The sequence below is a fragment of the Schistocerca cancellata genome, chromosome 4 (genome assembly GCF_023864275.1).
Source record: "Schistocerca cancellata isolate TAMUIC-IGC-003103 chromosome 4, iqSchCanc2.1, whole genome shotgun sequence".
Lineage (NCBI taxonomy): Eukaryota > Metazoa > Arthropoda > Insecta > Orthoptera > Acrididae > Schistocerca > Schistocerca cancellata.
Window position 1 is genome coordinate 440523702 of NC_064629.1, and position 27874 is coordinate 440551575.

General features: G+C 43.2%; 1 protein-coding gene across 1 annotated transcript in view; it reads right to left on the reverse strand.

Moving 5' to 3' along the window:
• LOC126184242 (uncharacterized MFS-type transporter C09D4.1-like) overlaps positions 1 to 27874 on the reverse strand; it is a 181936-nt gene that overhangs the window by 125026 nt on the left and 29036 nt on the right. The window contains exon 2 of the mRNA XM_049926612.1: positions 27502 to 27726. Coding sequence (XP_049782569.1) covers positions 27502 to 27726 — 225 coding nt within the window. The remainder of the gene's footprint in view (positions 1 to 27501; positions 27727 to 27874) is intronic.

Here is a 27874-nt window from a genome sequence, read left to right on the forward strand (position 1 = left end):
AGAACAATTGAAGAACACGGCCCAACATTGTGGGAAAACGACAGACTCTTATCTGTAGAATGTTTTGGCCCTATGCCACATCGTGAATTCAAATATGAGAGAAGCCGAGAAAATCACACATTGATGAAAGGATCTGCAAAGACATGTATCAAGCTCTTCTGGTAAAGGACGTCACCAAAAGCTGAGGAATTCATCAAGTGGTGTCAGCGCATCGAGGAAATGCAACAAACAGAATCGGACGCAAGACGTATGACAGAGTCCCGAACGTTGCCCCTACTGCAGTTGTGAAAGACCACCACAATCTCATCTCTCTCATGTGTCACACAGAGAAGAGATACAACATTTCATGGCGGCCAGAACTGTGGGACCGAGTAAGAAAGAAACTGCTGCATTAATGTCGACCCAATGCGACAGGAGGTAATTGAGAATGTTGAAGAAGAGGTGAATCGATCTTTGGCACTAGTGTCTGCCACCAGCCAAACGTGCAAGGAAGAAAGGATTCCCCAAACTTATGCCGAGCCATCGAACGACAACTAAGCACCCTACCAATGCAGGTACAATTAACTGCAATGCAAAGTTTAACACCCAACAGAAGAACAGACATTTGGAAGATGGAGGACAACACTCCGGTGTGTTTCCACTGTGGACTCCCAGGGCACGTTGAACGTTACAGCAGAGAAAGAAGCAAGGCGTCGGTCATCACAAAACTTCTATCATGCCGGTCAACTGGCCGAGGTCGCTCCGTCGCGCCGTAGCTATTCCCCATCACGGTACAGAAGTATAAGCCACTCACCTAGCCGCCGACTCCAGGAAAACTAAGCGACGCGACCATATACGGAAGTGAGATCGCTGGAGATGCAAATCACCCACGGACGACAATCACAAAGACATCAGGAATTTCATTCACGTCATCATCGACGGCCAACTGTGAGGTGTGGATGGTAGGAGATGGGGTACTGGCGGAAGTAAAGCTGTGATGATAGGTAGTGAGTCGTGCTTGGGTAGCTCGGTTAATGGTCCGGCTTTAGCGTGTGAGCTAGTGTTGGTTTACAATGCGGCTTAGGAAGTCCTACGTAGGCAACGTCCATGGCGCTGCCTATCCTCTGCTACAACTAGCGACGTTTGAATTCAAACGAGTTTGAATCTCGTCGCTGCAGTACGAGCGACAGTGAGAGCGACAGCTACGAGTCTCCTCGGCAAAGCAGCTGGCGGCTATGAAATACTTATCATCCGATTTTAAGTAAACTATTTGGTGAAAAAATTTGATTCTTCTGCAGCCTACATCTTGATATCTTTGCTCAATAAAGGTCTGAATTTATTTTCGTTATTCGCCATAGTTACTGTGCCGCACGAAATTTTTAAGAGATTGCAGATGTAAAATCACATTTCGCTGACTTTATGTATAGTTCGTTTTTAGGCCACACATTATTGCCTATGAAATGTAGCCAGTATTTCTAAATTGTATTTAAAGTTGCGAGCGGACTGATATCTCTTTTCATTCTTGAGATATTGGTTGTTATATCCGCGGACGGGTATCAAGTGCTCGTAAAAATCGTCGTGTCTCATAAACGGTTCAAGATATCGAAACGACGTTTTTTGGAAATTACAGCACGCAGAAACGACTGTTTTATCGTATGATTAACACTCGATACATTTTTGTCAAACGTGTGAACAGAGCGAAAACAAGACTCCCTATAAATTAACAGAATGAGGTTTTGTCCGAATTTTCATAGCCAAACAAAGAGAGAGTAACAGGCAAACAGGGTATCAAAGCGACCAGCATGAGGTCTAGTTTTTCATGAAAATATTTAATTGCTTGAAAGTAATCAGGGTAATTAAGAAAAACTTAATTACTTAGTTGAAGAAAATTTGAAATATTGCTGTAAGCTATGTAAATGAAGCGTCAAAAAGTTCATCTCTTCAAGGCCTAGCTATTTCGCACATAAAAAGATACACTGGTGTGATATTTCAATGTCAAAAACGCTTCCTTCGAATCAAGTACTAAAGTTAGAATTTTCCAGAACAGAAGACGTTAGGAAGGCAAATGAGGTCTCAATTAGAATACAACTGAGAAACATTCGACGTGTCTTTGAATGATGCACGAAATCTTGAACAGAAAATGTGGTGGATCAAATGTTTCTCTAATATTTTTTATTTCAAACTTTAAGACAAATCATTTCACAAAACGTCTGACTATCTTTTCAAAAATTTTGTATGCTTTACTTATGGACTATTTAGATTAACTGAAACGATTGGCTTTCATATTGACTGTTGATTAATTATGTTCGCAGCAACTAAATATCATTAAAATTTCGTGGTTGTTCATTGTATTGTATTAGTAATTTAATGTGTTATGTACTGGGATAGGTGTATATATACTTTAAGTTCAAGTACTTTGGCAAGAACTTAAAAATATACTTAGTGATGCACTGTTAGCAGTATACATAAAACTTAGTATACAGAATTGTAGCTGACTCAGTTAAAATGTAAAAGACAGCAGGGATCAAACCCACGTCATTCAATCAAACGTGCTGGACACCCAAGTACGCTACCGCTTTTTTTATTAACTTTGTTTATTCACACTAACGCTATTACAGAGTTTGACCACTTTAAAAATGTTACAACTCATACCATTAAAGTGAAAGTCCTTCGAGACTGGCCAACAGCAGACTGAACAACAATTTTAAAGACCTACATGAAATTCATGATTCATTCCAGTGTTTCATTGTAAGATCGTAATCGCTGCAGGAGATGCACAGCTTCAGGCTTCTTCTTAAGGAAGGACAGTATTCGATCCGGTGGGTATCGTATACTCGTGAAGTGTAGCCGCAGCCGTCTACGCTCGCCTTCGCTGCATGAGAAATCCCAGCTCAGTGACTGCTCCAAGTTGATCTCTAGGAGGGAAGTTTCTTGGTTTTCCGTTTCGTGTCACGTATGTATCCACACTCTGGTTTCCCGAGTTTGGGTTTCTCTGTTTATCTTCTCTGAACTCTCAGCGTCACGCTCTGAAAGATCCTTTCTCCCAGCTTGGGTGCATCAGAATATGAGGAGGGCATCAGAGTCATGTAGTGGGTTTCTTCTTTTAATATCCAAATGAATGCTATTCACAACAAATAAACGAAAAGGAAAGTAAGGAAGCTGCTTCCTTGTGGTGGTAGCTTCTCACCATTTGAAAATGAAATTTACTTCGCAGCAGTATGTGATCGTCAGTTTCAAATAAAGAAAATAAAAGCAATGAAAACAAATTCTCCAGAAAATTACATAACATTTCTTTTTTGACTATTTACAGTTTTCTTGACTGGTATGTGTACATGTGGCTTTGTCACGCTTGCGCTCCTCAGCTATGAGTAAGTTGCTTTTCCGAACATGAAGTAATAAAATGTGGAATGACTCTCAGTTTTGAGGTAAAGTGCAAATAAGAAAGTTTTGGAACAACTGTTTATACGTAGGTTTTTTTTTAAATTATGATGTTGTTCCTGAATATACAACATGAATGCTTTGAGGTTTGCATGTTGTTGCGTGACAGTGTAATACACTCACTACCCGAGGAACCAAGTGTAACCATCGTTCTTCGCGGCATGAAACATGTGCCAGTCCGGGTGTAACACATCATCCACAGTGATCGCATTCTCTGTCGTCCTGTTAATAATCGATAGCTTTTTCCTCGACCAGTTCCATATCACGATGTTCTCTGTACAAACGAAGGTTTGTGCCAGTATGTCTATAAGGTGACAATGGTTAGAGTATGGCGTAGAGCGTAGTTCAATTTTATGCATCTTTTCACCTGTGGTGATCTTTTTATTTACAATGTCATAACATACAGCAGCTACGATCGACGTAAGAATGGGGTTGGTGATGTTCGCCCATACACGTTTCCATGTTTTATCCGGGTCTTTCTTTTCGATCGGATTTCGTTGCTGTCTCTTTGTCAGTTCAAAGTAAATTGTAGAGGTACTAAAATGTTGAGGCGACTGGTGCAGGTAGCTGATTTCCTTGAAGTATACGCGGACGTATCCCAGCTGTTGGTTGATGTGTCCAACGTTGATTGATGGCCTCACATCCTGAGGTATTAAGGAGGTGAAGAGACTCTTGAGTATCCCAGTCTGGTTGCTGATGATTATTTTGGATGTTCTACTTATGAAGACTGCAAGACACTGAGTACGTGCATCCTTTATGCCTAACCCGCATGCATAGCGAGTCAGTGTTATCGTGTGAACTAGAGTTTTGAAGACACTTCCTCTCCAAACAAACGAGTATATGGCAACAAGAAGCTTGTGAGCAATGTCGGTGGGTATCGGTAACACGGCGGCGATGTGACAGATTCTACTAAGAACATATAGTGCACTCTTTGGGAGCGGTTGAGGGATCTAGTCTTGTGTTCTTGGAGTGCTGCTCTGACTGCGTTCAGTATAAGATGCCAATTCGTCTTAGTCATCTCGCGCGGGTCCACTAGCAAATTCATTCCTAGTTGCTTAGTCTTGTCAATACGTTGCAACCAAGTCGACACCATGCGTTCATCGAGTAGTTCGAGAGGAAGAGTTTTAGGTTTATGTTCATTTATCATCACACCCGAGAACTGTGCATAGACTATGGTCATGCGGCGTACCTATCCTATATCATCCTTCGTATTTACAATGGCGCTAATGTCATCGGCGTATGCATGGCAAATTGTTTTGACAGCAAACACCTTTAGGCCTGGTAGTTGCACACGCAGATTAAACAGTAGCGGTTCAGTTGCGATGCAAACAACGACATCGGTAGATGACAGCCTTGGCGAACAGATTGTTTGAATGGCACACGACGGGTGAGCTGACCGCTAACCTTTACTCTAGACGTTGTTCCAATAGTGCTTTTTTGTAAAAGCTGAAGGAACTGATTATTAAATCCCATTCTGTGCATAATGTTTGTTAAAAACTTGTGGCTAATTCTATCAAATGCCTTGTCGAAATCTAAAACCATCGTCCCAAGTTCACAACTACAGATCCAAGTTAAATGTAAGACGTCTCTGTATGCACATAAAACATTCGTCTTGGATCGACCTGTACCGACGCTCGTCTGGTATGGGCCAATGTCTTTCGTGAGACTGGGTTTCAGCCTATGATTTAATAAACAAGTCAATATTTTAAAATCGGCGTTGAACAACGTAATTTGTCAAAAATCGCGCAAAGAGCTGCTGCGCGCTTTTTTGGGAATCAATACTACCAAGACATCGGTAAATTCTGTTGGAAAGGTGTCACCTTGAAGCAATTCATTATAAATAGTTGTTAATTCGTCGCCAATAAGGTTCCAGAAGCGTGTATAAAATTCCACGTGGAGACCGTGTAATCCTGCGGCTTTGTTACGAGGTGAACCTGTTATTACAACTTTTAGTTCTTCATTCGTGATTTTGACATAAGGTCAGTATTGTCTTCAGCATTAACTGTCATTGCAGTGGGAGAGAGAAGAACTTCTTCCATTGATGAGTCTATTTCCGGTTCTGCATAAAGGTTCGTGCAGTATGTTGCAACAAATTTTTGATGTATGTCTGTGTACTATACTCATGACCTCGTTCGTTTTGAACATTCTGGTGTAGCTTCTGATTTCCACGTTTAGCTTCTCTGATAATATGGAATAGAGAGATATTTTCCTGCCTAATATCAGTCTCAGTCCGCGCCCTTACTTTAGGACCGTCCAACGACCGCCGCACCAAATTTGTAATTTTTGCTTTAATACGTTTGATCCTGAGATGTTGGCTGATGATCTGTGCGGGGTCACTATACAACTCGCGCAAGCATGAGAAGTAAAATTCTAATGTGCAATTCCTCCAATATACTTTTTCCCGGACATATTGGAACATACATTCCTTCATTTGTGGCTTTGCGAACTCGGTCCACCAAACTACACGCCGTGAGTATCTCGCTTGAGCGCGTATACACTTTTCGCAAGTGTATCTGATGGATTGTTGCAAATCGGCCGGGCGAAGTGGCCGTGCGGTTAAAGGCGCTGCAGTCTGGAGCCGCAAAACCGCTACGGTCGCAGGTTCGAATCCTGCCTCGGGCATGGATATTTGTGATGTCCTTAAGTTAGTTAGGTTTAACTAGTTCTAAGTTCTAGGGGACTAATGACCTCAGCAGTTGAGTCCCATAGTGCTCAGAGCCATTTGAACCATTTTTTTGCAAATCGACATAGTTGTTTGTTTATTATAGGTGACTGTTATATGGTAGGCACAGTGATCATAAAAATGTACAGGTCACATCTGAAAGTGAATAACATCGTGCAGGAAACCTTCTGGAGCGTTTATTCTGTTTAGTCGATCAGCTAAGGTATTACATACATACGTGTATGCCTGAGCACGTGGGCAAAGATGGGTGTGAATCTTTGTATTTAGTCAGTCATTCTTCCGCATTTATCGGCTGTTAAAAGTTCTTGATCATGTAAAAAACATTCATCTTTAATTTATTGATGAGATAGTCGAATGCTCCTCTGCTCATTCACATGCATTCGAAGAATTTATCTGGTGATCTTCGTAGTTGATGATATAAATTATGAAATTCTCCATATAGCCGGCCGAAGTGGCCGCGCGGTTCTGGCGCTGCAGTCTGGAACCGCGAGACCGCTACGGTCGCAGGTTCGAATCCTGCCTCGGGCATGGATGTATGTGATGTCCTTAGGTTAGTTAGCTTTAACTAGTTCTAAGTTCTATGGGACTAATGACCTCAGCAGTTGAGTCCCATAGTGCTCAGAGCCATTTGAAATTCTCCATGAAGATAGCTCCCTTTGTAAATTTCATATACAGCATTCCCTTTCGATTTATTTACCTAAATAAAACTAATTTTCTAGCCTTACTCTCGAGCTACAGTATTCTACAGTGTAGGGGCGCCGTTTTATAGAAAGAGGTGGTCGGCTCTAAGTAGCCATCTTGTAGCAGGGGGTGGTCGCTCGCACGCAGGACACTCAGGTTTTTCGCCCAATGCTGCTGCTTACTGCTGGCGTGTCACGTATCCACACCTCGGTCGCTGTCGGCCGCTTCTGGCGCTTACGTAGGACACGGCCTTAGTCTGCCCGCGGGCTTCGTGCCCTGAGATCATGGTAAATAAGTTCAGAAAATCGACATTGCGTTTCAACTTTTTTCCGAAATATGCACGACCGAAAGCCTTACTTGTGCAATATTTCCTCCTTGAGGAGGTGAGGATCCAGGCATCGGAACTTCTGGTTATCCGTCTCTCGATTCTCGTAAACCGTTTACGTTAAAATGATCAATGAGGCTGAGTGCCAGCGCGTTTTAAACGTGATCAAACAGGGACTCCGTTTCCGTCTTGCTCGCAGTAATGTGGGCGTTCTCAAAGTCGAACATGCGGGATTATGCATTAGAACCATTCGCGTGTTCGAACTGCCATTCGAGGTACCTACAGAGGACGTCAAGCGGCTTGCCGGCCATACGGCGCTATACGTGATCACAAGGCAGAACGCTGATCCCACTTCCGCACATATCCTGTTCTTAACGCAATGCGCCAGAGCGCCATTGATCTGCGCAGGCATTTTATGTCTTATCTTAGCAACAGTGGATATCTGGTCGTAATCGTGGACGACGGACACTGGTGATGCTTCCGATCACATAAGCGACGACGCTTAAGTCGCCGCAGGCCGCCCGGCGGTCCGTGGAATCACATGAATGGATAGTGTTCCGATCGTTCATGAGCCAGTTGCGGACAACGTGACGGACGATATGAGTTCAGCCATGTTCTCAGTTCCGATGGTTGTTCCGGCTGCGCGCGTGGCCGACGCTGATGTCGAACGTGACTCCTTGGTGGACTCTATGGTTGTCGCGATAGTGGTATTTCTACCTGACCGACGCGACTCCCTCCCGTCTTCGGACACGGAAGGGCGATTGGGTAAACAACGCTACCCTAAAAGATGCAAAAGGAGGCGCCGCACGATGTCGGAACGGGACTCTTCTCCCTTTCCAGATGATCATACTACCAGTTGATCACACCAATGTTTCAGCGTGTGAGACCGTGGACGACGGCGTCTTCAGTGCATCTGTGAAATGGCTTTTGTATCTACTGAACCTGGATGGACCTGCCTCTTAAGTCCTTACCGGAGAAGGAACGATACCAGGTACTCTGGGGGTGTCGGCAGACGTTGAACTTACGGACACCACGGCGACGAAGTCACTGCTGGCGTGGAGCAAAGATTTTGAAGAAACAGCAGATCCCGTACAGGAGTCTCCGCCGTTAGCTTCACAGCACCGATCTGTGTAGCCCCCACCCCGATAGGGTGCAGCTTCACGCATACCATACCGCGACACTGAACGTCAACAGCGTCCACGCGCCGTACTCTTAAAAGAAATGGTGTGGGCTTCGGAACTAGACATTGCAGTGTTACAGGAGTTTACAGTAGGACAGTAGGTGCATTTAGCAGCGCTATCACGGATAGCAGGATGCGACTACTATGCTTCTCATGGCGAACACCTTGGCCATGGAGTGTGGCTGTGTATGTACCCGAAGGCGTCTTGATTGACATCATGTACCTCTCTTCTGCCAGGGTATGGCGTTTACGCTTCACTCAACGCGTGTTATTAATGTTTACGTGCCTTCTTATGCGGGGCGTCGGCGTGGAAGGACGGGATTTTGTGCCGAGATGATTGCCCCACTGCGCCCGGCTATCCTGGTGATTCGCTGTGCTCCGTTTCTAATGACTTCGTTGTCGACGGAACGTTAAACACTAATCTCTTCCTCCCCCTCGACATGAACATCTTCTCTTCGAAGAGATCTTTAACTGCTTATTCGGCCGGAAAGATCAATACCCGAATTTTGCAACACGCCGGGAACTGGGTGTCAGTGTTCGCGATCTAGCGCTGGAGGATACCTGGGAGGTATGGCGCACAGAAGACGTGGGATTCACCTTTCACACGAGCCATTGGGCAAGTCGGTTGGACTGCATTTATGTCTCCTATGCACTGGTGGATGCGGTGCTCGATGTAGAGTGCTGACCTTTGGTGTTCTCTGACCACTGGTTGTGTATGTGTACACTGCTGCCTCCTTTCCTGGAGGTTTGGAGGAGTCGGGCTCCATGGAAACTCAACACTCAGCATCTGCAGATTCCTGATTGTTGCCAACGTGTCACCGAGAAGTGGACAAGGTGCGAAAGGCTTCTTTGATCATACGCATCAGTGGTGGGCTGGTGTCTGGTATGTGCTAAACCGACACTCCATCGCACATCCCTTACTTACAGCACGGAGGTGGCCGCTTGGCACAGGCTCACTGCGAACTTCTACTTCAGTGCCCTCCGCGACCTTGATGGCCAGCCACCATCCCCGGAAGTGCAAACTGAATCGTCTATGATTAAGGTGAAGCTACTAGCGATTACGCCAACGGCCTTGTCGCAATGGTAACACCGGTTCCCATCATATCAACGAAATTAAGCGCTGTCGGGCTGGGCTACCACTTGGATGGGTGACCATCCGGCCTGCCGAGCGCTGTTGGCAAGCGGGGTGCACTCAGCCCTTGTGAGGCAAACTGAGGAGCTACTTGACTGCGAAGTAGCGGCTCCGGTCTCGTAAACTGACATACGGCCTGGAGAGCGGTGTGCTGACCACATGCCCCTCCATATCCACATCCGGTGACGCCTGTGGGCTGAGGATGACACGGCGGCCGGTCGGTTCCGTTCGAAAACTGCAGGGGGCTATACTGCGTGCACACAGAGGCCGCGTAACTTGAGTTGAAAGTCAGTTCCTGAAAGTTCATTTTTAAAAAATCGGGCGTTCGGAGGATGCAGTCTACTTGCAGAAAGCGTTTAAAATTAGATTGGATCTACTTTTTATCCTATGGAAACACATGAAATGACTATCACGTCCGTATATACTATGGTGATACTCATTCAAAGTTCACTGTCTGTACAACATAATTTCACTCGAAAAGCAGCCAGAATTTTTGCAAGTCCGACCCGACTAATTTTCACGTTCTACCAGGTACCGACCCACAACTATTCGCTAGTTAAACATTCGGTCGTTTCAGTGGTCTCCTTCGAAAGAAGTGCTCGCCAAAGTATTCCGTACAGAGCACGAAATATGCCACGCGGAATTTTTACTACGACCAGAAAGTTCACACGCTTATAACTCTCAAACTATTTCATTTAGAAACACCAAACTTTCATTAAAATGTTCGTAACTCCAGTCGCTTCAGACACGAGGTATTCGAACCGCAATTAACTCACTATTTCTTCATTTTCCAGAGTATTTTTGCGGAGCTATCTAACATGGTGTTATCCGGTCAGCAAACGACTCTCTCGAACTACTCTACTCACTGCCCACTCCACTGTATTCGCACGGGAACAGCTTAATTCTGATTGGCTGTTGATCTAAACGGCCAATCAGAATTTTCCTTTCAGATCATTCTCGCGCCAAAACTTGCCTTATCCAATCAATACTCTCACAGTAATTAACGTCAATAAAACTTCAATTTCTAGTATATTGTTTAATCAAAATAAGCGAAGTACGAATTATTCCACAAATTGATAAATAAACTTATTTCGCCTCTAACTTTCATTCTGGCTACTTTTATACAAAAGCAAGCTCACACCACCATACGTCATCTGAATCATGGTTGCACCATAACTTTCTCATGGTCTATTTGTACGAGGTTTTATGAAAAATGGCATTTTAAGTTTTAACGTATTTCCCATATACTCTCTCAATCATTCTTACCCACTCACACAACAAAATATAATCAAATAACAATTTTGACCGATTTTTGCATTATGTAATGCACAGTGACTAAAGGGTTAAAAAAGAAAATTCTAATGAATTGATTTTTATGCACTGGTAACTTTCTAATAGCTTCAGATGATAATGCAAGTCAATCTGTATTTGTTCCTAACATAGTTTTAAAAAACAAGCGTCGGTCTTAGGACTTTTAGGTAATTTTCTCTGTCTCCGGAACTATAACAAAAAAATCTGAAATTTTAACAGCATCATTCCATTAATAACAAAAGGCTGTGTACCAAATTTGAATAAAATCGGATAATAACTAATATGGAATATTTAGATTCGTAGAGGGTATGAGTCTTCGTATTGACTGTTACGCTATGCAGTTCTCACGGCAGGCAGCGTCAGCTGCGCTGTGAGCAAAGCGACAAAAAATCCCAGCCATCCTGCAGCCACCGTACCAAACGGCTGCGTGCAATAACTTGCTACGTTACAAACGTAGTAAGTCGATGTGCAGTGCACCCTTGAAGATAGCGGTAGTGACCTCCTTGGAGATGAAAGGTTCCACTAACATCACCGCCTCCTCAACCGTGATGGTGCATGGAACGTCCACGGCGATTGGATCAAAGTCCAGGACTGCCCAACCAACGGCACGTTTGACTCGGCGATAATGTTTGACAAATCTGTCTATGTTAGCTTGCCAGGTGACCCGCTGTGCACGGTGATCGACGAGTTCAGTGACTAAGTCTTGTCTGCAGCATCTACGATCGTGCACAATATGATACATGGAGGGATTCTCCCGACCCACAACTATTCGCGAGTTAAACATTCGGTCGTTTCAGTGGTCTCCTTCGAAAGAAGTGCTCGCCAAAGTATTCCGTACAGAGCACGAAATATGCCACGCGGAATTTTTACTACGACCAGAAAGTTCACATGCTTATAACTCTCAAACTATTTCATTTAGAAACACCAATCTAATTTTAAACGCTTTCTGCAAGTAGACTGCATCCTTCGAACGCCCGATTTTTTAAAAATGAACTTTCAGGAAGTGACTTTCAACTCAAGTTACGCGGCCTCTCTGTGTGGTTGGTATTAGGTAGTGGTTTCACCAACGTTGCTCTACACTGCGTAGCACGTATCTGCTCTTACAGAGTGAAGGGACGTCGGAAAGAAGTATATCGAGGTAGGATGACTTACGATAAGTGAAAGAGAGAAGGCAGACGACCGACCCCGCCCCCCCACTCGTTCTGAATTTTCATCGTACGTTATGTGGTCTCATGTCTACACGACGGACGGATATGTATAAAGAACTGATCCCGTCTGCAACGGCCGGCCGGAGTGGCCGTGCGGTTCTAGACGCTACAGTCTGGAACCGAGCGACCGCTACGGTCGCAGGTTCGAATCCTGCCTCGGGCATGGATGTGTGTGATGTCCTTAGGTTAGTTAGGTTTAATTAGTTCTAAGTTCTAGGCGACTGATGACCTCAGTAGTTAAGTCGTATAGTGCTCAGAGCCATTTGAACCATTTGAGCCGTCTGCAACTGCGATTCCGCATGCTTTTGTCGAAGGCATTATTCTTCCCGTTCATAAAGCGATACCTGGAATCACGACGGCTCATTACCGACCTATCACCTTATTAAATACTGGCTACAAGATTTCTTTTGGCGGCTCGTTGCAGATCGCTCTTGCCGCCGCGTGTTGTCTCCGCCGAGCAAACGACGTCGGGTGGCACAGTGAACGTCTAGACAACCACTGGACACTATCGTGGCGTGATTGCGCTGGTAGAGGAGCGCAGACTTCGTGCGGCGATCGTAGCCGTAGATTCTGACAGTGCGTTTGACAGGGTGCGCCATGTATTTCTATATTCTGTTCTAGAGCGGATGGGCTACTCTGCAAGCACCCCCACTCTGCCCGACTCATCAGCGTCCTTCGGCGGCTGTTTAGCAGCGCGCATTCGTTGGTCCAGGTCAACAGGCGTGCGGCGGGTCCGACACCGATTCAGCGATCATCCCGCCAAGACTGCCACCCTTTCCATATAATTTTATGCGGTGGCACTGGAGCCGCTCATAGGCCTGATGACGACGCAGTTGTCTGGACTCTCCTTACACAGTTACACCTTCCGAGGTCGAGCATAAGCAGATGACCTCATGCTGTTGATTCGTTCTCGGGACGATGTCGCACGGATCCTCGACACCATTTCGGCTTATGGGAGGGCGGCTGGAAGTTGATGAATGTTCGCCAATCCACGATGCTGTCTATTAATCGCGTGCTAACACCGGAAGACCACGCGTGCCTGCCTGTGTCCAACATCTCCGCTATCTTGGGATCATATTTACGTCGTCAGCGCGCCGTATAGCGGCTGTCAACTTCCATCAGGTTTTGAGAATTATCTGTGTGAGGATCAGTCACTACTCCTTACGCTACCTCGATCCTTTGCAGTGAGTTGCCCATCTGAATGCCTATGTGGCATCCAGAATGATTCATATTGCGCAGGTTCTACCGATGCCGATTACGACAGGTCGCAGTATTCAAACGGCATTCGGATATTTTCTGACAGCTGAGTCCATCTTCAAAGTCCGCTGTGATACGATCACTCGCTCCCCGCGTGCAGGACGGTTTGGTTTTACTTATTTGGTGGCACTTTACATGGTCAAGATGTATAAACAATGGCACAATGTCGAGACCTCCATTACGCACCGTTTACTTGCGGTCCTTGTGCCAGTGTCCTTCTCCCCGCTGATTCCGGTCTGTAGCATCATGCTCGCGTTTACACACATCACAGGGTTCGTTTTGGAACTCAGTTATGTTCACGACGAACTTCACACGAACGCACTGGCGGCGGGCAAAGGATTTCTGCATCATTTTCCTGCTAGCGTCATCTGTATCGTCGTAGATCGCAAGTCCCCACTGTTGCGGTGGATTGTGGTTTGGTTGCACTTTCATCACAGTTTTTTTCCGACGCATATCAGATCGACTTGGTATTATGCGACTAGTGGGAAGTATCCAATTAATTAGCGGCTCCATGCCATAGGACTGGTCGAACCTCCCCTCCGCTTCGTCTGTCGCAATGTCACCGATGATCACCACCGCTTCCACTGTTGCGGATGCTGGCTGCTGGGGCGACAACTGGTCGTGTGCTTTCTGCGAGTGCCGCCACATGTTACTGATCCAGAGTCCTTTCCTTACCCAGCGGTGGAATATTTTCCTGCCACGAAGTCTCGGGTGGCTCTCTGCATAAAGTGCTGTACCTTGTAATCTCCGCCCTCCTTCCTAATTCCAGTTTTTGTCATCAATAAGCAAAGTCTTTTACGAAAAATTCGAGAGGAACGAAGAATACAATAAACTTTCTACTTTACTTAGCTTTTCGTGTGGAGTTGGCTCCAGTTCTTCTTGTCTAGGTGTCTGATTCTTGAAGCTGAAATTCTCTCATTTCAGGTCCTCATGGTTGAACTGGGCTAAATAAATTTGAAGATTGTTGTTGCAGAATTTTCTGTTGTTACGTTGATATATTTTGTCACATTTTAATATATCATACAGTCTTTTGAATTTTCACATTAACAAGGCCGAAATTACATTGTTCACCCAAAATACGAAAATGCGTCCGATCTCATAAGAAGCATTCTTCCTACCACTTCACTCTGCAGTTATAACCATATTCCAAAGGGTTTACAATTTTTCTTGACAAATGCATTTCTATTAATTTCGATTATTATTTCATAAATGAATCCAGAAATAAACACAGTAAACAGTACTAGATTGCGTAGTTAATAATAGAAACTATAAGTGTGCCAAATAATTCGTAATTTCAAATGTTTCTAAAAATGTAATTTTAGCTGTACATTCAGAGCTAGTACTTATCGATTGTAACATCGAAAATAAAGTAATTCCTTTTCATAAATTTTAGCTTGAAATAAAACATATTGTGTATAAAATTATATCAAAGTTTTCAGAAAAACAGCTGTACAAAATTCGAAAAATAATACTGGTATCGATACCTACTGTTGAGGAAAAGTAGTGCCATAGGAGGATGTCCCGTTACAACCTTGGCATATCCATATGGAGGTGTCCATCACCCGCGCCTTGCTTGTTGACAGTACTTGCAGACTGCACATTCGGAGATTGTGCGCTGTTCCCGTTATCACGTATTTTTTGCCAGTTATCTTAACAGCGTTTTTACCAAACCCCCACTACGTTGGCATGTTCCCTGCGGGCACGCGCCTGCCCGATTCGGAACGAAACATGACACGTCTACCCCTGGATTCGGTCCGCCTGCCATACTTTATCGCCTTGCCGGGTTTTCCGGGTTCCGAATTTGTGGCCTAGTTTTAATTTGTGTTCCAATGTATACAAGTGCAAAAAAAGAAAAAGAGAAAAGAACCGTGTGAGAGTGCAGCTCAGCGACGGAAAGGGGAGAGGGGGGGTATCGTGGCCAGGCCTCGGGATTCGACCTCTGCCCACCTGGTCTCCTCCAGCCTTTAGCTAACTGTGACTCTAAAAGGAAATCAAAAAAGAAAAACAGATGTTTCATTTGTTTCACAGCACCGAGAAACTGAAGAAGCCTCTCAGATAATTTAAGAAAAAAAAGTCGCTCCTGCCCGTGAAAGGAAAATGATATGAGTTCGAGTATCGGTCCGGTACACAGTTTTAATCTTCTAGAAAATTTCATATCAAAATACTCTCCTCTGAAGAGTGAAAATTTCCCTACGACCGTCTTTGTGGAAGCTCAACAGGAAATTTAACATCAACAAAAGGTTCAAAATTAGTTGTCAACTACCGGTTTGCATCTACGCACACACACTGCTTACCACTGCAAAGAGCACAACACAATGTATTTTTCATTATTTCACATACTTCGTTTTCTTCTCATTCCATTCACGTGTGGAGCGCTGGGGGACTGACAGCCTGAAGTCTCTGTGCACACTGCAATTGGTCTAAGCTCCACAATAGAGAGTACATTATATTTTTATAGTAAATTGCTCAATGTCAGAAATATTAAGGGATTATCACAGTCATTTAATTGGATAATTACATCAACTTTTTCAACAAATATCTTTGACATGTTTTAAAATTCAGTGTATTTTTGGGGCACGTATGTGAAAAGATTTCAATCACACTAGCTCACACAAAACTCTACACACTAGAGGTAAAAATACCACAAAAAGTACTTCGTGTATTCTAATGCAGATGTACATAATCTATAGATGATGTTGTGGTCTTCAGTCCAGAGACTAGTTTGATGCAGCTCTCCATGCTACTCTATCCTGTGCAACCTACATCCTTCTGAATACGCTTAGTGTATTCATCTCTTGGTCTCCCTCTACGATTTTTACCCTCAACGCTGCCCTCCAGTACTAAATAGGTGATCCCTTGATGCCTCAGAACATGTCCTACCAACTAATCCCTTCTTCTAGTCAAGTTGTGCCACAAATCCCTCTTCTCTCCAGTTCTGTTCAGTACCTCCTCATTAGTTACGTGATCTACCCATCCAATCTTCAGCATTCTTTTGTAGCACCACGTTTCGGAAGCTTCTATTCTCTCCTTGTCTAAACTATTTATCGTCCATGTTTCACTTCAATACATGGCTACACTCCATACAAATACTTTCAGAAACGACTTCCTGACTCTTAAATCTATAGTCGATGTTAACAAACTTCTCTTCATCAGAAACGCTTTCCTTGCCATTGCCAGTCTACATTTTATATCCTCTCTACTTCGACCATCATCAGTCATTTTGTTCCCCACATCGTAAAACTCATCTACTACTTTAAGTGTCTCATTTCCTAACCTAATTCCGTGCACCTTCTGATTTAACTCGACACTGTCCATTCCGTTCAACGGCTCTTCCAGGTCCTTTGCTGTCTCTGACAGAATTACAATGTCATCGTCAAACCTCAAAGTTTTTATTTCTTCTCCATGGATTTGAATTCCTACTCCAAATTTTTCTTTTGTTTCCTTTACTGCTTGCTGAATATATAGATTGAATAACATCAGGGATATGATACAACCCTGTCTCACTACCTTCCCAGCCACTGCTTCCCTTTCATGCTCCTCGACTCTTATAACTGCCATCTGGTTTCTGTACAAATTGTAAATATCATTTCGTTCCATGTATTTGACCCCTGCCACATTTAGAATTTGAAAGAGAGTATTCCAGTCAACATTGTCAAAAGCTTTCTCTAAGTCTACAACTGCTAGAAACGTAGGTTTGCCTTTCTTTCTTCCTATCTTCTACGATAAGTCGTAGCGTCAGTATTGCCTCACGTGTTCTAACGTTTCTACGGAATCCAAACTGATCTTTCCCGAGGTCGGCTTCTACCAGTTTTTCCATTCGTCTGTAAAAAATTCTTGTTAGTATTATGCAGCCATGACTTATTAAACTGATTCGGTAATTTTCACACGTAGCAGCACCTGCTTTCTTTGGGATTGGAATTATTATATTCTTCTTGAAGCCTGAGGGTATTTCGCGTGTCTCATACATCTTGCTCACCAGATGTTAGAGTTTTGTCATGACTGGCTCTCCCAAGGCTATCAGTAGTTCTAATGGAATGTTGTCTACACCTGGGGCCTTGTTTCGACTTAGATCTCTCAGTGCTCTGTAAAGCTCCTCACGCAGTATCATATCTCCCATTTCATCTTCATCTACATCCTCTTCCATCTCTATGATATTGCCCTGAAGTACATCGCCCTTGTATAGACATCTATATACTCCTTCCATCAGCGAGCGAGGTGGCGCAGTGGTAAGACACTGGACTCGCATTCGGAAGGACGACGGTTCAATCCCGCGTCCGGCCATCCTGATTTAGGTTTTCCGTGATTTCCCTAAATCACTCCAGGCAAATGCCGGGATGGTTCCTATGAAATGGCACGGCCGACTTCCTTCCCTAATCCGATGAGACCGATGACCACGCTGTCTGGTCTCCTTCCCCAAACCAACCAACCAACCAACTCCTTCCATCTTCCTGCTTTCCCTTCTTTGCTTAGAACTGATTTTCCATGTGAGCTCTTGATATTCATACAAGTGTTTCTCTTTTCTCCAAACGTCTCTTTAATTTTCCTGTAGGCAGTATCTATATTACCCCTAGTCAGATAAGCCTCTACATCCTTACGTTTATTCTCCAACAATCCCTGCTTAGCCGTTTTGCACTTGAGATAATTCTATTCCTTTTTGCCTGATTCATTTACTACATTTTTATATTTTCTCCTTTCATCAATTAAATTCACTATCTTTTCTGTTACCCAAGGATTTCAACTAGTCCTCGTCTTTTTACCTACTTGATCCTCTGCTGCCTTCACTATTTCTTCTCTCAAAGCTACCCATTCTTATTCTACTGTATTTCTTTCCCCCGTTCTTGTCAATCGTTCCCTAATGCTCTCTCTGAAACTCTCTACGGCCTCTGGTTCTTTCAGTTTATCCAGGTCCCATATCCTTAAATTCCTATCTTTTTGTAGTTTTTTTTCACTTTAGTCTACAGTTCATAACCAATAAATTGTGGTCAGGGTCGACATCGGCCCCTGGAAATGTATTACAATTTAAAACCTGTTTCCTAAATCTCTGTCTTATCAGTATGTAATCTATCTGAAACTTTCCAGTGTCTCCAGGCCTCTTCCACGTATACAACCTTCTTTCATGATTCTTAAACCTAGTGTTACCTGTGATTAAGTTACGCTCTGCGCAAAATTCTACCAGGCGGCTTCCTCTTTCATTTCTTACCCCCATTCCATATTCACCTACTACTTTTTCCTTCCATTCCTTCTCCTATTATCAAATTCTAGTCCCCAATGACTATTAAATTTTCGTCTCCCTTCACTATGTGAATAATTTGTTTTATCTCATCATACATTTCTTCGATCTCTTCTTCATGGGCGGAGCTAGTTGGCATATATACTTGTACTATTGTGGTAGGCATGGGCTTCGTGTCTATCTTGGCTACAATAATGCGTTTGCTAAGCTGTTCGTAGCAGCTTACCCGCGCTCCTATTTTTTTTATTCATTATTAAACCTACTCCTGCATTACCCCTATCTGATTTTGTATTTATAGCCCTGTATTCACCTGACCCGAAGTCTTGTTCCTCCTGCCATGGAACTTCACTAATTCCCACTATATCTAATTTAATCTATCCATTTCCTTGCCAGCACAGCAAGGCCGTTTTGGTTGACGTTGCAAAGCCAAATCAGTCAATCATCCAGACTGTTGCCCCTGCAACTATTGAAAAGGTTGCTGCCCCTCTTCAGGAACCACACGTTTGTCTGGTCCCTCAACAGATACCCCTCCGTTGTGGTTGCACCTACGGTACGGCTGTCTGTATCGCTGAGGCACGAAAAATGGTTCAAATGGCTCTGAGCACTGTGGGACTTAACATTTATGGTCATCAGTCCCCTAGAACTTAGAACTACTTAAACCTAACTAACCTAAGGACATCACACACATCCAAGCCCGAGGCAGGATTCGAACCTGCGACCGTAGCGGTCACGCGGTTCCAGACTGAAGCGCCTAGAACCGCACGGCCACACTGGCCGGCTGCTGAGGCACGCAAGCCTCCCCACCAACAGGAAGGTCCACGGTTCATGAGGGGGGGGGGGGATTTATAAATATTTCGTGCAAATTGGTTGAACTACCATGTATTAGTCTCCCACCATTATGAAAGTGATGCGATTGACATCTAGCGGTGAATGGCACAACTCTTTGGCATTGCAGTTGCTCGTGCAGTGCTTGGTACCAATGTTACGTGGATGAGCGTACTCCATGCCAGTGTTACGTGGCCGAGAGTGCTTTCTACCACTGTTGCATGGCAGACGGTACTTTGTACCATGTTGCGTGGTAGTGGGTGCTCCGTCACGATGTTGCATGTCATACTACACTCAAGGAAAAGAAAATCGGAATACCAAGAGGCAGTTGTGCGACTCAAACGATAGTTAATAGGTATGTTCCTACATCTGAAATTTCGCGCCAGTCTTTTAAGAGTGGCGCCAGTAGTGCCACTATAAGGATGCAAATCAGGTTTGCTTTAAATACATGCTGTAACGGTCGTGAGCGTTAGTTACCTTTGAGATTGGAAAGGGGAGTTGGCGTTAGTCAAGAATGCCGTTATTAGCACCTCATTGAGTCTGCATGGGATCATGTAATAGGGCTATGAGAAGCTGGAAGTTCCTTCTACGATACTGCGGAAAGACTCGGCAGGAATGTAGCGACTGTGCATTATTGGTGGCAGCGGCGGTCACTGGAAGGTGGCAAGAAGAGTAGCCTCCGGACGGCCACGTGACACTACCGAGAGGGAGGGCCATTGTGTTCGGCGTATGGCTGTGTCACATTGTACTGCATCTGCAGCAGCCATTTGGGCAGCAGTTGCACCACAATGACGCAAGGAACTGTTACAAATCAGTTACTTCAAGAACAGCTCCGAGACAGACGCCCTGTAGCTTTCATTCCAATGACCCCAAACCACCGCCATTTGCGACTTCAGTGTGGTTTCTAGCAAGAGCTCGTTGGAGCACATGGTGGAGGTCTGTTGTGTTTTTTGTTGAAAGCTGAAAGCTATTTAGAAGAAGGCCAGTTGAGGGCCTGCACCAATGTGTCTGCGTGCTAGACGCACTGCACCTATTCTTGGAGTTACGGTCTGGGCTGAGATTTCATATAACAGCAGGACAACTCTCGTAGTTATCTCACGCACCCTGATTACAAATTTGTCCGTCAGTCTGGTCATTCGACCTGTTGTGCTGCGATTCATGAACAGCATTCCAGAGGGCATTTTTCAACAGGATAATGCTCTCCCACATACCATTGCTGTAATCCAGCATGTTGTACAGAGTGTCGACATGTTCCCTTGACCTTTCGATCATTAGATCTGCCTCCCACGCTATATTGCGTAGTCGCATTGTCGATGGCCAGAGCAAGGGCGCCCGCTCATACCCGGGGACAAGGGGAGGGCTAGGGTGCCAAATCCTCCTCTCCACCCCCCCCCCCCCAAGCTCTCAGGGAAAGGAAAAAACAAAAAACATAGGCGGCTAGGTGTTTTTTCTTTCAAGAAAATGATTTTTAAAACGGTGTTACGCAGGTTTTTAACTGGGTCAGAACTGGAACTTTTTTGTGGCTCTTACAACTCGCCGTTCGTCTTACAGAATATTAAAAATACTCCATACCCCAGCTCTTGCCCACCTCCTGTTGTGGTGCTAAAAGTTAGTCGAACCTTCATCAAAGTGGTGTGCCCATTCTCCAACGACAGAGAGGCTTCGTCCCCACCGTAGACCTCAATGGTTCACAACCCAACAACAGGCTACAGCAGTCCACTCACCCCACCGCCGCCCAAACGAATCGTTGCGTACATCCAGGCCATAGAGGGTGCAACGTCATACTGACAAGTTATTTGTAATTTTTACTCGATTTTGTAATCACAGCAGTAGTATCACATATCCTCTCAATCCGTGAAGCTTCATTTCACTTCCTCCTCCATTTATGGGTGATTCACTCATTTTTGCTTAAAAATATTTAACTATTTCGTCTAGTTAAAAAGGACTCCAATTTTTTCCGTTGCGTAACGTTGTAATAAAATTAGAATTTCTTGAGAACCTAAAAGTTACTTTATTCTGACGCTATTTTCCAATAAACAGTCAATATAAATGATTAATTTATGTTTAGCGGTTCATTGTTTGCAAAGCGTGACAAGTGTACGTACATTTATGTGTACTTGTGTTTATGGGACATCTGTGTGAAAAAAGTAGGGCTGAAGATTAATTTCCTTGATGTTTCTTTGCTCAGAACGATACAGAATATTTTCGTAACCGTTAATGTGAAGAGTGATTTACTGGTTAATTAGCGTTTCACAGTGAAGTACATAATCAATATTCCACATAACAGTTGGTTCAATAGCTTTCTCATCAAATAGTTAATGTAGACAGTTCATAAGTCACTGAAATTTGGGGTTCAGTTATTGCAGTTGCCTTACTCACTAAAAAGTATGTTCGAATTGCACAATCAACCGTAATTTTACCTTGCTACAACTTGTATTTACAGCTTTGCGTAACCTAATGGAATTTATTTATCATCCTCATTGTTTTGGTGCTAACTATAGCGTGTTTCTGGGGAGAAAATATACCTTTGAGTTCAGTTACCTAATCTAACTACTAGTAACATGATCACTATCAAAATTTAGTAAAATAACATCTCAGACAACTTGTATAGTGTAATGTGTGACGTATGTTGAAAGATACTGCAGTCAGACCTACCACTTTTCAGAGATGCCGTTAGTCCAGAATTTTTATTCACGGCGATATTGCCCATGAGCACAAAGTTGCTCTGATAAATGAATTCCTTGCAGGCACCTACAGTATGGACTCATCGGCAAGGTCTTCAGACCCGAATTGTGCACAGCACGCCTAAGACACTACGTACAGTTATTTAGCCACCATCCTGTTAGATCTTGTACAGCTTAAGAATGAGTCTTTCACTCTACAGCGAAGAGTGTGCTCTTTGGAAACTTCTTGAGATATTGTGGCAGACTGGGAATCCAGTCCAGATCTTTGGTTTTCGCGGGCAATTTTCTTGAAGACTGGCCTATTCAGACACGATATACGACCAGACTCACACCTTCCGTTCTGTCCGTACCTCTCTCCTATAATCCAATGTTCAAGGGAACTTTCCGCCAGTCGCCTCTGGAGTAGCACTCCTGGATGAAAGAATGGCGGCTATTTCCATTACGAAGCTTTCATTTTTCAGCGGAATGTGTGGAGTTGTGGATCTACTTGGCATCAGATTTTGGTGCCTGTCCGGAAATCGAACACAGAACTTTGCCTTTCGCGAGCAATACTCTTACTTCCTGAGCTATCCAGACACAACCCACCAGCTGCCGTCATAGCCGACTCTGTAACTACTTCCCACTTAGTTTTTACACGTCAGGGAAGAGGAAAGGTCGAATGTCGTACCTGGGTATCTCCGTCGGTAAGAACATAGCAGAAGTAAAGTCAGGTGCCAGGTTGGAACCTACAATATACTGAGAAATTGACTTATAAATGAGCTGGACGCTGTGGCCGAGCGGTTCTAGGCGCTTCAGTCTGGAACCGTGCTACCGATACGGTCGCAGGTTCGAATCCTGCCTCGGGCATGGATGTGTGTGATGTCCTTAGGTTAGTTAGGTTTAACTAGTTCTAACTTCTAGGGGACTGGTGACCTCAGATGTTAAGTCCCATAGTGCTCAGAGCCATTTGAACCATTTTCAACTTATAAATAAAGGAACAAGTAATAGCATATGCAGAGCCATCTGTGGTTTATCTATAACAACTATGTAGCTAAGTGACGCTAGCACTCGCCAATGGGAACCATCAGTCGTCGCTACCAACATACAGGGTGATTCACGAAGATATGCAAATATTTTAATATGTTATTCTGCAAGTAAAACTACAGAAAAAAGTTCATATAAACATAGGTCCACAAATGGTTAGTTACGGAGGTACGGCTAATAAAAGATTTTGCCTGAAATTCAGCAACTTCGCTAATATGAAACCATGACAAAACCGTACGAGGTTAAAATAAAGGACGATATCCACTTATTTTGTTGTTGGTCTCGTGAATCTAATAAAACATGTCCCAGACGTGCATATGCTGTAGTTTCCAGAACATCGAGAGGAGCAAAGATTGTTATTCAAGTACATTTGTTTACTTTCCATTAACAATGTAGAAACGTTTATTGGCAACCATTAGTAAGTTATTTCAGTCGTTTCCTAACCTTGAAACGAGTTAGTTTTCTGTATTGTTCAGTGAAAGGACATAATAACAACAGTGTATTTGAGTGAAACGAAATTAAGAACAACCCTGTGAAACTGAAACGAGCAACAAAATCTGTTCATACACGTTCAGCTAAATGCAGTGAACTCGGTGGAGACATTTTGGAACATTTATTGTGAATGTATTGTGAAACTGTATGTACACTGTACAACTTCTCTAACAATGAGCTTTGTTTTTTCCGGTTTAACATGAATTCACATGTACTATGGTATTAATAAAAGCAGACTGGCATATTCATACAGCTTCAGTTAACGTTATTACCGTCATTTTTCCAAAATTAAATTATCTACAACTTTTGCTGAAACCTTTGTGCAATTGCCTGGAACTTAAAAAACAAATTGGGCCAAGTAGTTAATAAATAAAAAAATTATGAAATTACGTCTTCACTTCTGTGGATGTTCTGGAAAACTACTGTAGATACAGGTCTGGGACACGTTTTATTACATTCATCAGATCAATAACAAAAAAAAAAATGGAAGTCGTGCTTTACTTTAACCTCGTACAGTTTTTCGATGGCTTCGTATTAGCGGATTTGCTAAATTTGAGGCAGACTCTTTTATTAGCAGTATCTCCGTAACTAAACATTTGTGGACCGATGTTTATATGAGCTTTTTTTTTTAGTTTTACTTGTAGAATAACATATTAAAATATTTGCATATCTTCGTGAATCACCCTGTATTAACCCTTTCAGACCCATTGGTTATAATTGTATACATTAAATTTTACTGTCTCTTAGTTGGAACAAAAATATTTTTCCCCATCGGGAACGTCACGTACACATTTGTGAATGTTCAGTCTTTTTATGATGTACAAGTGCTGCTGACTGTTGGGCTTCACTATAAAATGTCAACGAGTCAGTGTAGCAGTGCGCATGACCGCCAGAATACACGGAAGTGGTTGGTTAGTTACATTCCACTGTATAAATAAATACTATTATTATTGTTATATTGTATGGTAATTATTGAACATCAGTTTTTTTATTACAACAGTGAATATTTCAGAATAGTTATTTTAACCCATGAAACAAGCCAAGTGTACAAAGCATTTTTTGAAAATGGGTTCATACTTTTATATAAATCAAGCGCCAAAAATCATTAAAAAAACACCTAAGAGCATTACAGCATAAATAAAATTTTCCTTGCTCCAAACACAATTCATATCTGAAAGGGTTAATTTATCAGCTTCCAGAGATGACTTTTATATAATATATTCAAAAGTAATTACAAAGTTCTACAAATGTTAACATTGTAATTTTGTTTTATAAACTGTTTTTGCAATGAGAGAGATAAAGTTATTTAATGCGTGTTTGGTTTATAAAAGTGGGTTGGGAAAGCGTCCAGTGCACAATTTTACTAATGAATGTAGGTATCATCAATAACTTCGAAAAAACATTGGAGTTCTGTGGTGTGTGACTGATCTAAAAAAAAACAGAGGTTATACAATAAATAGATTTCCAACTTATCGTGAGTGTCCAACAAGTAACTAAATGCGAATCTGAAGTTATTGTTTGGTCAAAAAAATGGTCATAAATTGATAAAAAAGACTCCGACAAAACAAAGCTGTCACTATAACCATTTTCCAAGGATTAACTGACTAAAGACCGTTTCCATTTTTGGAGATTCAGCGGTATGTGTGGTACATTAATTCATAAAAGAAAGAATCACAAAATGTGAATTAAGTTGCAAAAGGTACTCGTTTTTTGTTACTTCTGTTTGTATATATAACTGTTTGTAATCTCCCTCTCTAGTGCTGGTCAAATGCAAAAGTAATAAATACTTATACTGAGGCTCAAAAGTCAATAGTTTACCAGTCATACATAAACTCAAGTTATTTTCAGCTTACCAGAATACTTTAAATCGTTCTAATTTAAACAGAGTGGAAGGAAGAAAAGCTGTGGTAAGGTAACTAAAGAAATGAAGGAGGAAGAGAGTTGGATGTACTTTGCTGCATCTACGGATGCTTTTAACACTCACTTCCAGTTACTGTGTGAAGAGTGTGCGAGTAAATGAGTATGCAGAACCTATCAGTATATAAAGAACATGTGCAATGTCTGTAGTCAACTTCGAGTTTATGAATAGTGCTGCTGATTAGTAATTATACTACAAAGGTTCCCTTTAGATATTTTTACACAATTGTTATTACATACTAACTGTAAATCATGAGTAATTTAGTATCTAAATGAGCAGATTCTGAAGAGGGAATTGTTTTCTTGTGTCAAACTCATATTTATGGTGTGTGCTAAGACATTTACTCGTATATGTGTAGATCATGGGTATACTCGCGGACTATGTTGTCATGTTTAGCGACTGTGTTAGAATTTCGCTAACCAGCGGACACGTGAATGACATATGATAAAAGCCACTATGAAGCAGGGGTAGTTACACATTTGCTCATCGTGTTATAGTATTTGAAAGGTGCACTGTGTTTTTAAAATTTCTATTTGAGCCTTAACTGGTCAGTGTTCACTCTATTAGTGCTACAAAACCCCGCAGTCTCAACATCAGATAGGATATATAGGTCAATTACAGCCATTAGGACTTGTATTCCTAAAGTGGTCATAAATTAAGCTAATAATAAATTTTGCTTACATTTAGGCAGATACTTAGTAACAGTTACTACTTATTTATTTAGCTACTGCTATAGTCAGCCAAGCACAACTTTGTAAAGAAAAAGGAGGGGAGGTAGATATTAAAAGTCCTGTTGGTCACATAGTTTTAACCTGGCAGGAAGTTTCTCTTATTCCAAGTTTCAGCAGCTGTTCAGATCCCCATTCAACCATCCACATTTATGTTTCCCATGGTTCCCCAAAATAGCTTCAGGTAAATTCCATGACAGTTCCTTTGGAAACAACATGGCCTATTTCCTTAGGCACACCTTCATGTTCAGTTCTTATACCGCTCTGCTATCATAGGTGAGGGTTGTCACAGTTTTTTGCAGATGTCAATTACAGCCTAATTGTCATGATATTGCAAAATTCGAGCACAGGAAAGTAATAGTGACGTTATCATTATAAAAAAAAGCAAACACACTAACAGGGAGTGTGTGATTGGATAAGAATGCAACCATGCAGTTGCTGATGCTTCAGCCATACTGTGTGTATTGGTATCAGCCAACTGACTACGTTGCTTCTTTCTAGGCTCTGCTATTCCAGAGTGTCAGTCACTGTTTTTAATCTGAGCCAGGCATGAGTGCATCTGCATAATTATATACATACATCAAAGTGGATTTACATATGTGTGTGTGATGTGTGTGTGTGTGTGTGTGTGTGTGTGTGTGTTTGTGTGTGTTTTCCATGTCTCCTCCCAGACTGACGGAGCAGTTTCAACCAAATTTGGTAAACATACTACTTACAGTCTGGGAAGAAGTGCAGTGGTTGGTGTGGGGAAAAATAGATTTACTAGCAACTGACATCTAGGCTGCCCTATAAGACAGGCATGTTTTGCACATAGCATCGGAAAGCGTTCCAGGGACGCTATGTACCAATGGGCACAGCTGAGCAGAAAGAAGGGGAGAAGGAGATGGATAGTGAGAAGAGGGAAAATGGAGTGGATAGGGAAAGAGGGAGTAGGTGATAGACCAAGAGACGGGAGTAGGAGGGGATGGACAGAGAGAGAGGAAGAAGGAAGTGTGCAGAGAAAGGGGGAGGTGTAGGAACGAATTGGTAGACAGAGAGAGGTAGTGAGCAGATGGAAAAGGAGGAGGGAAGAAATGGACAGAGAGAGCTTGGAGGAGGAGATGGACCGTGGGAGATCGGAAGAGGAGATGGGCAGAGAGCGAGAGGAGGTGGAAAAGGAAAAGGGGGTATCAGGAGATAGACAGAGAGATGAAGAGGTAGAGATGTACAGAGAGAAGGGGGAGGAGATGTACAGAGAGAAGGGGAGGAGGAGATGTACAGAGAGAGGAGGAGGAGGATATGGATAGAGTGAGGAGGAGGAGAGGATGTGTGCAATATATGTGCCACATGGGTACGTGGGCGAAGCAATGGGTAAAAGACTAGTAAGCTCATAAAGACAACAAATTGTATGAGATGTCCTGGACGCACTTGGTTGCCGAAGACGCCGAGCGCACAGGCAGTGGACACCTCGTTGGCGCCGAACCAAAGGAAGGCGACGGTGGGTGGCACGGTGAGCACGAAGACCTGCGCGACAGCGGCGATCGACTGCGCCACCAGCAGCAGCCAGAAGCGGCCGGGCGCCACGGCCAACACCTTCAGCCACGTCGCCGCAGCGTTCAGAGCAGCACCCAGCAGAATGGACAGCCGCAGACCCTGCAAGAAGCTCTTATCGCTATTGCAACATAATCAGTACACCAGACAAAAAATAGGACACATCATGCTAATGCCGTCTTCCCGAATTCACAGCCCTCCAGAAAAGATCTCGGCTCAAATTATTCTTGATACCGAGAGCTGACTGTAA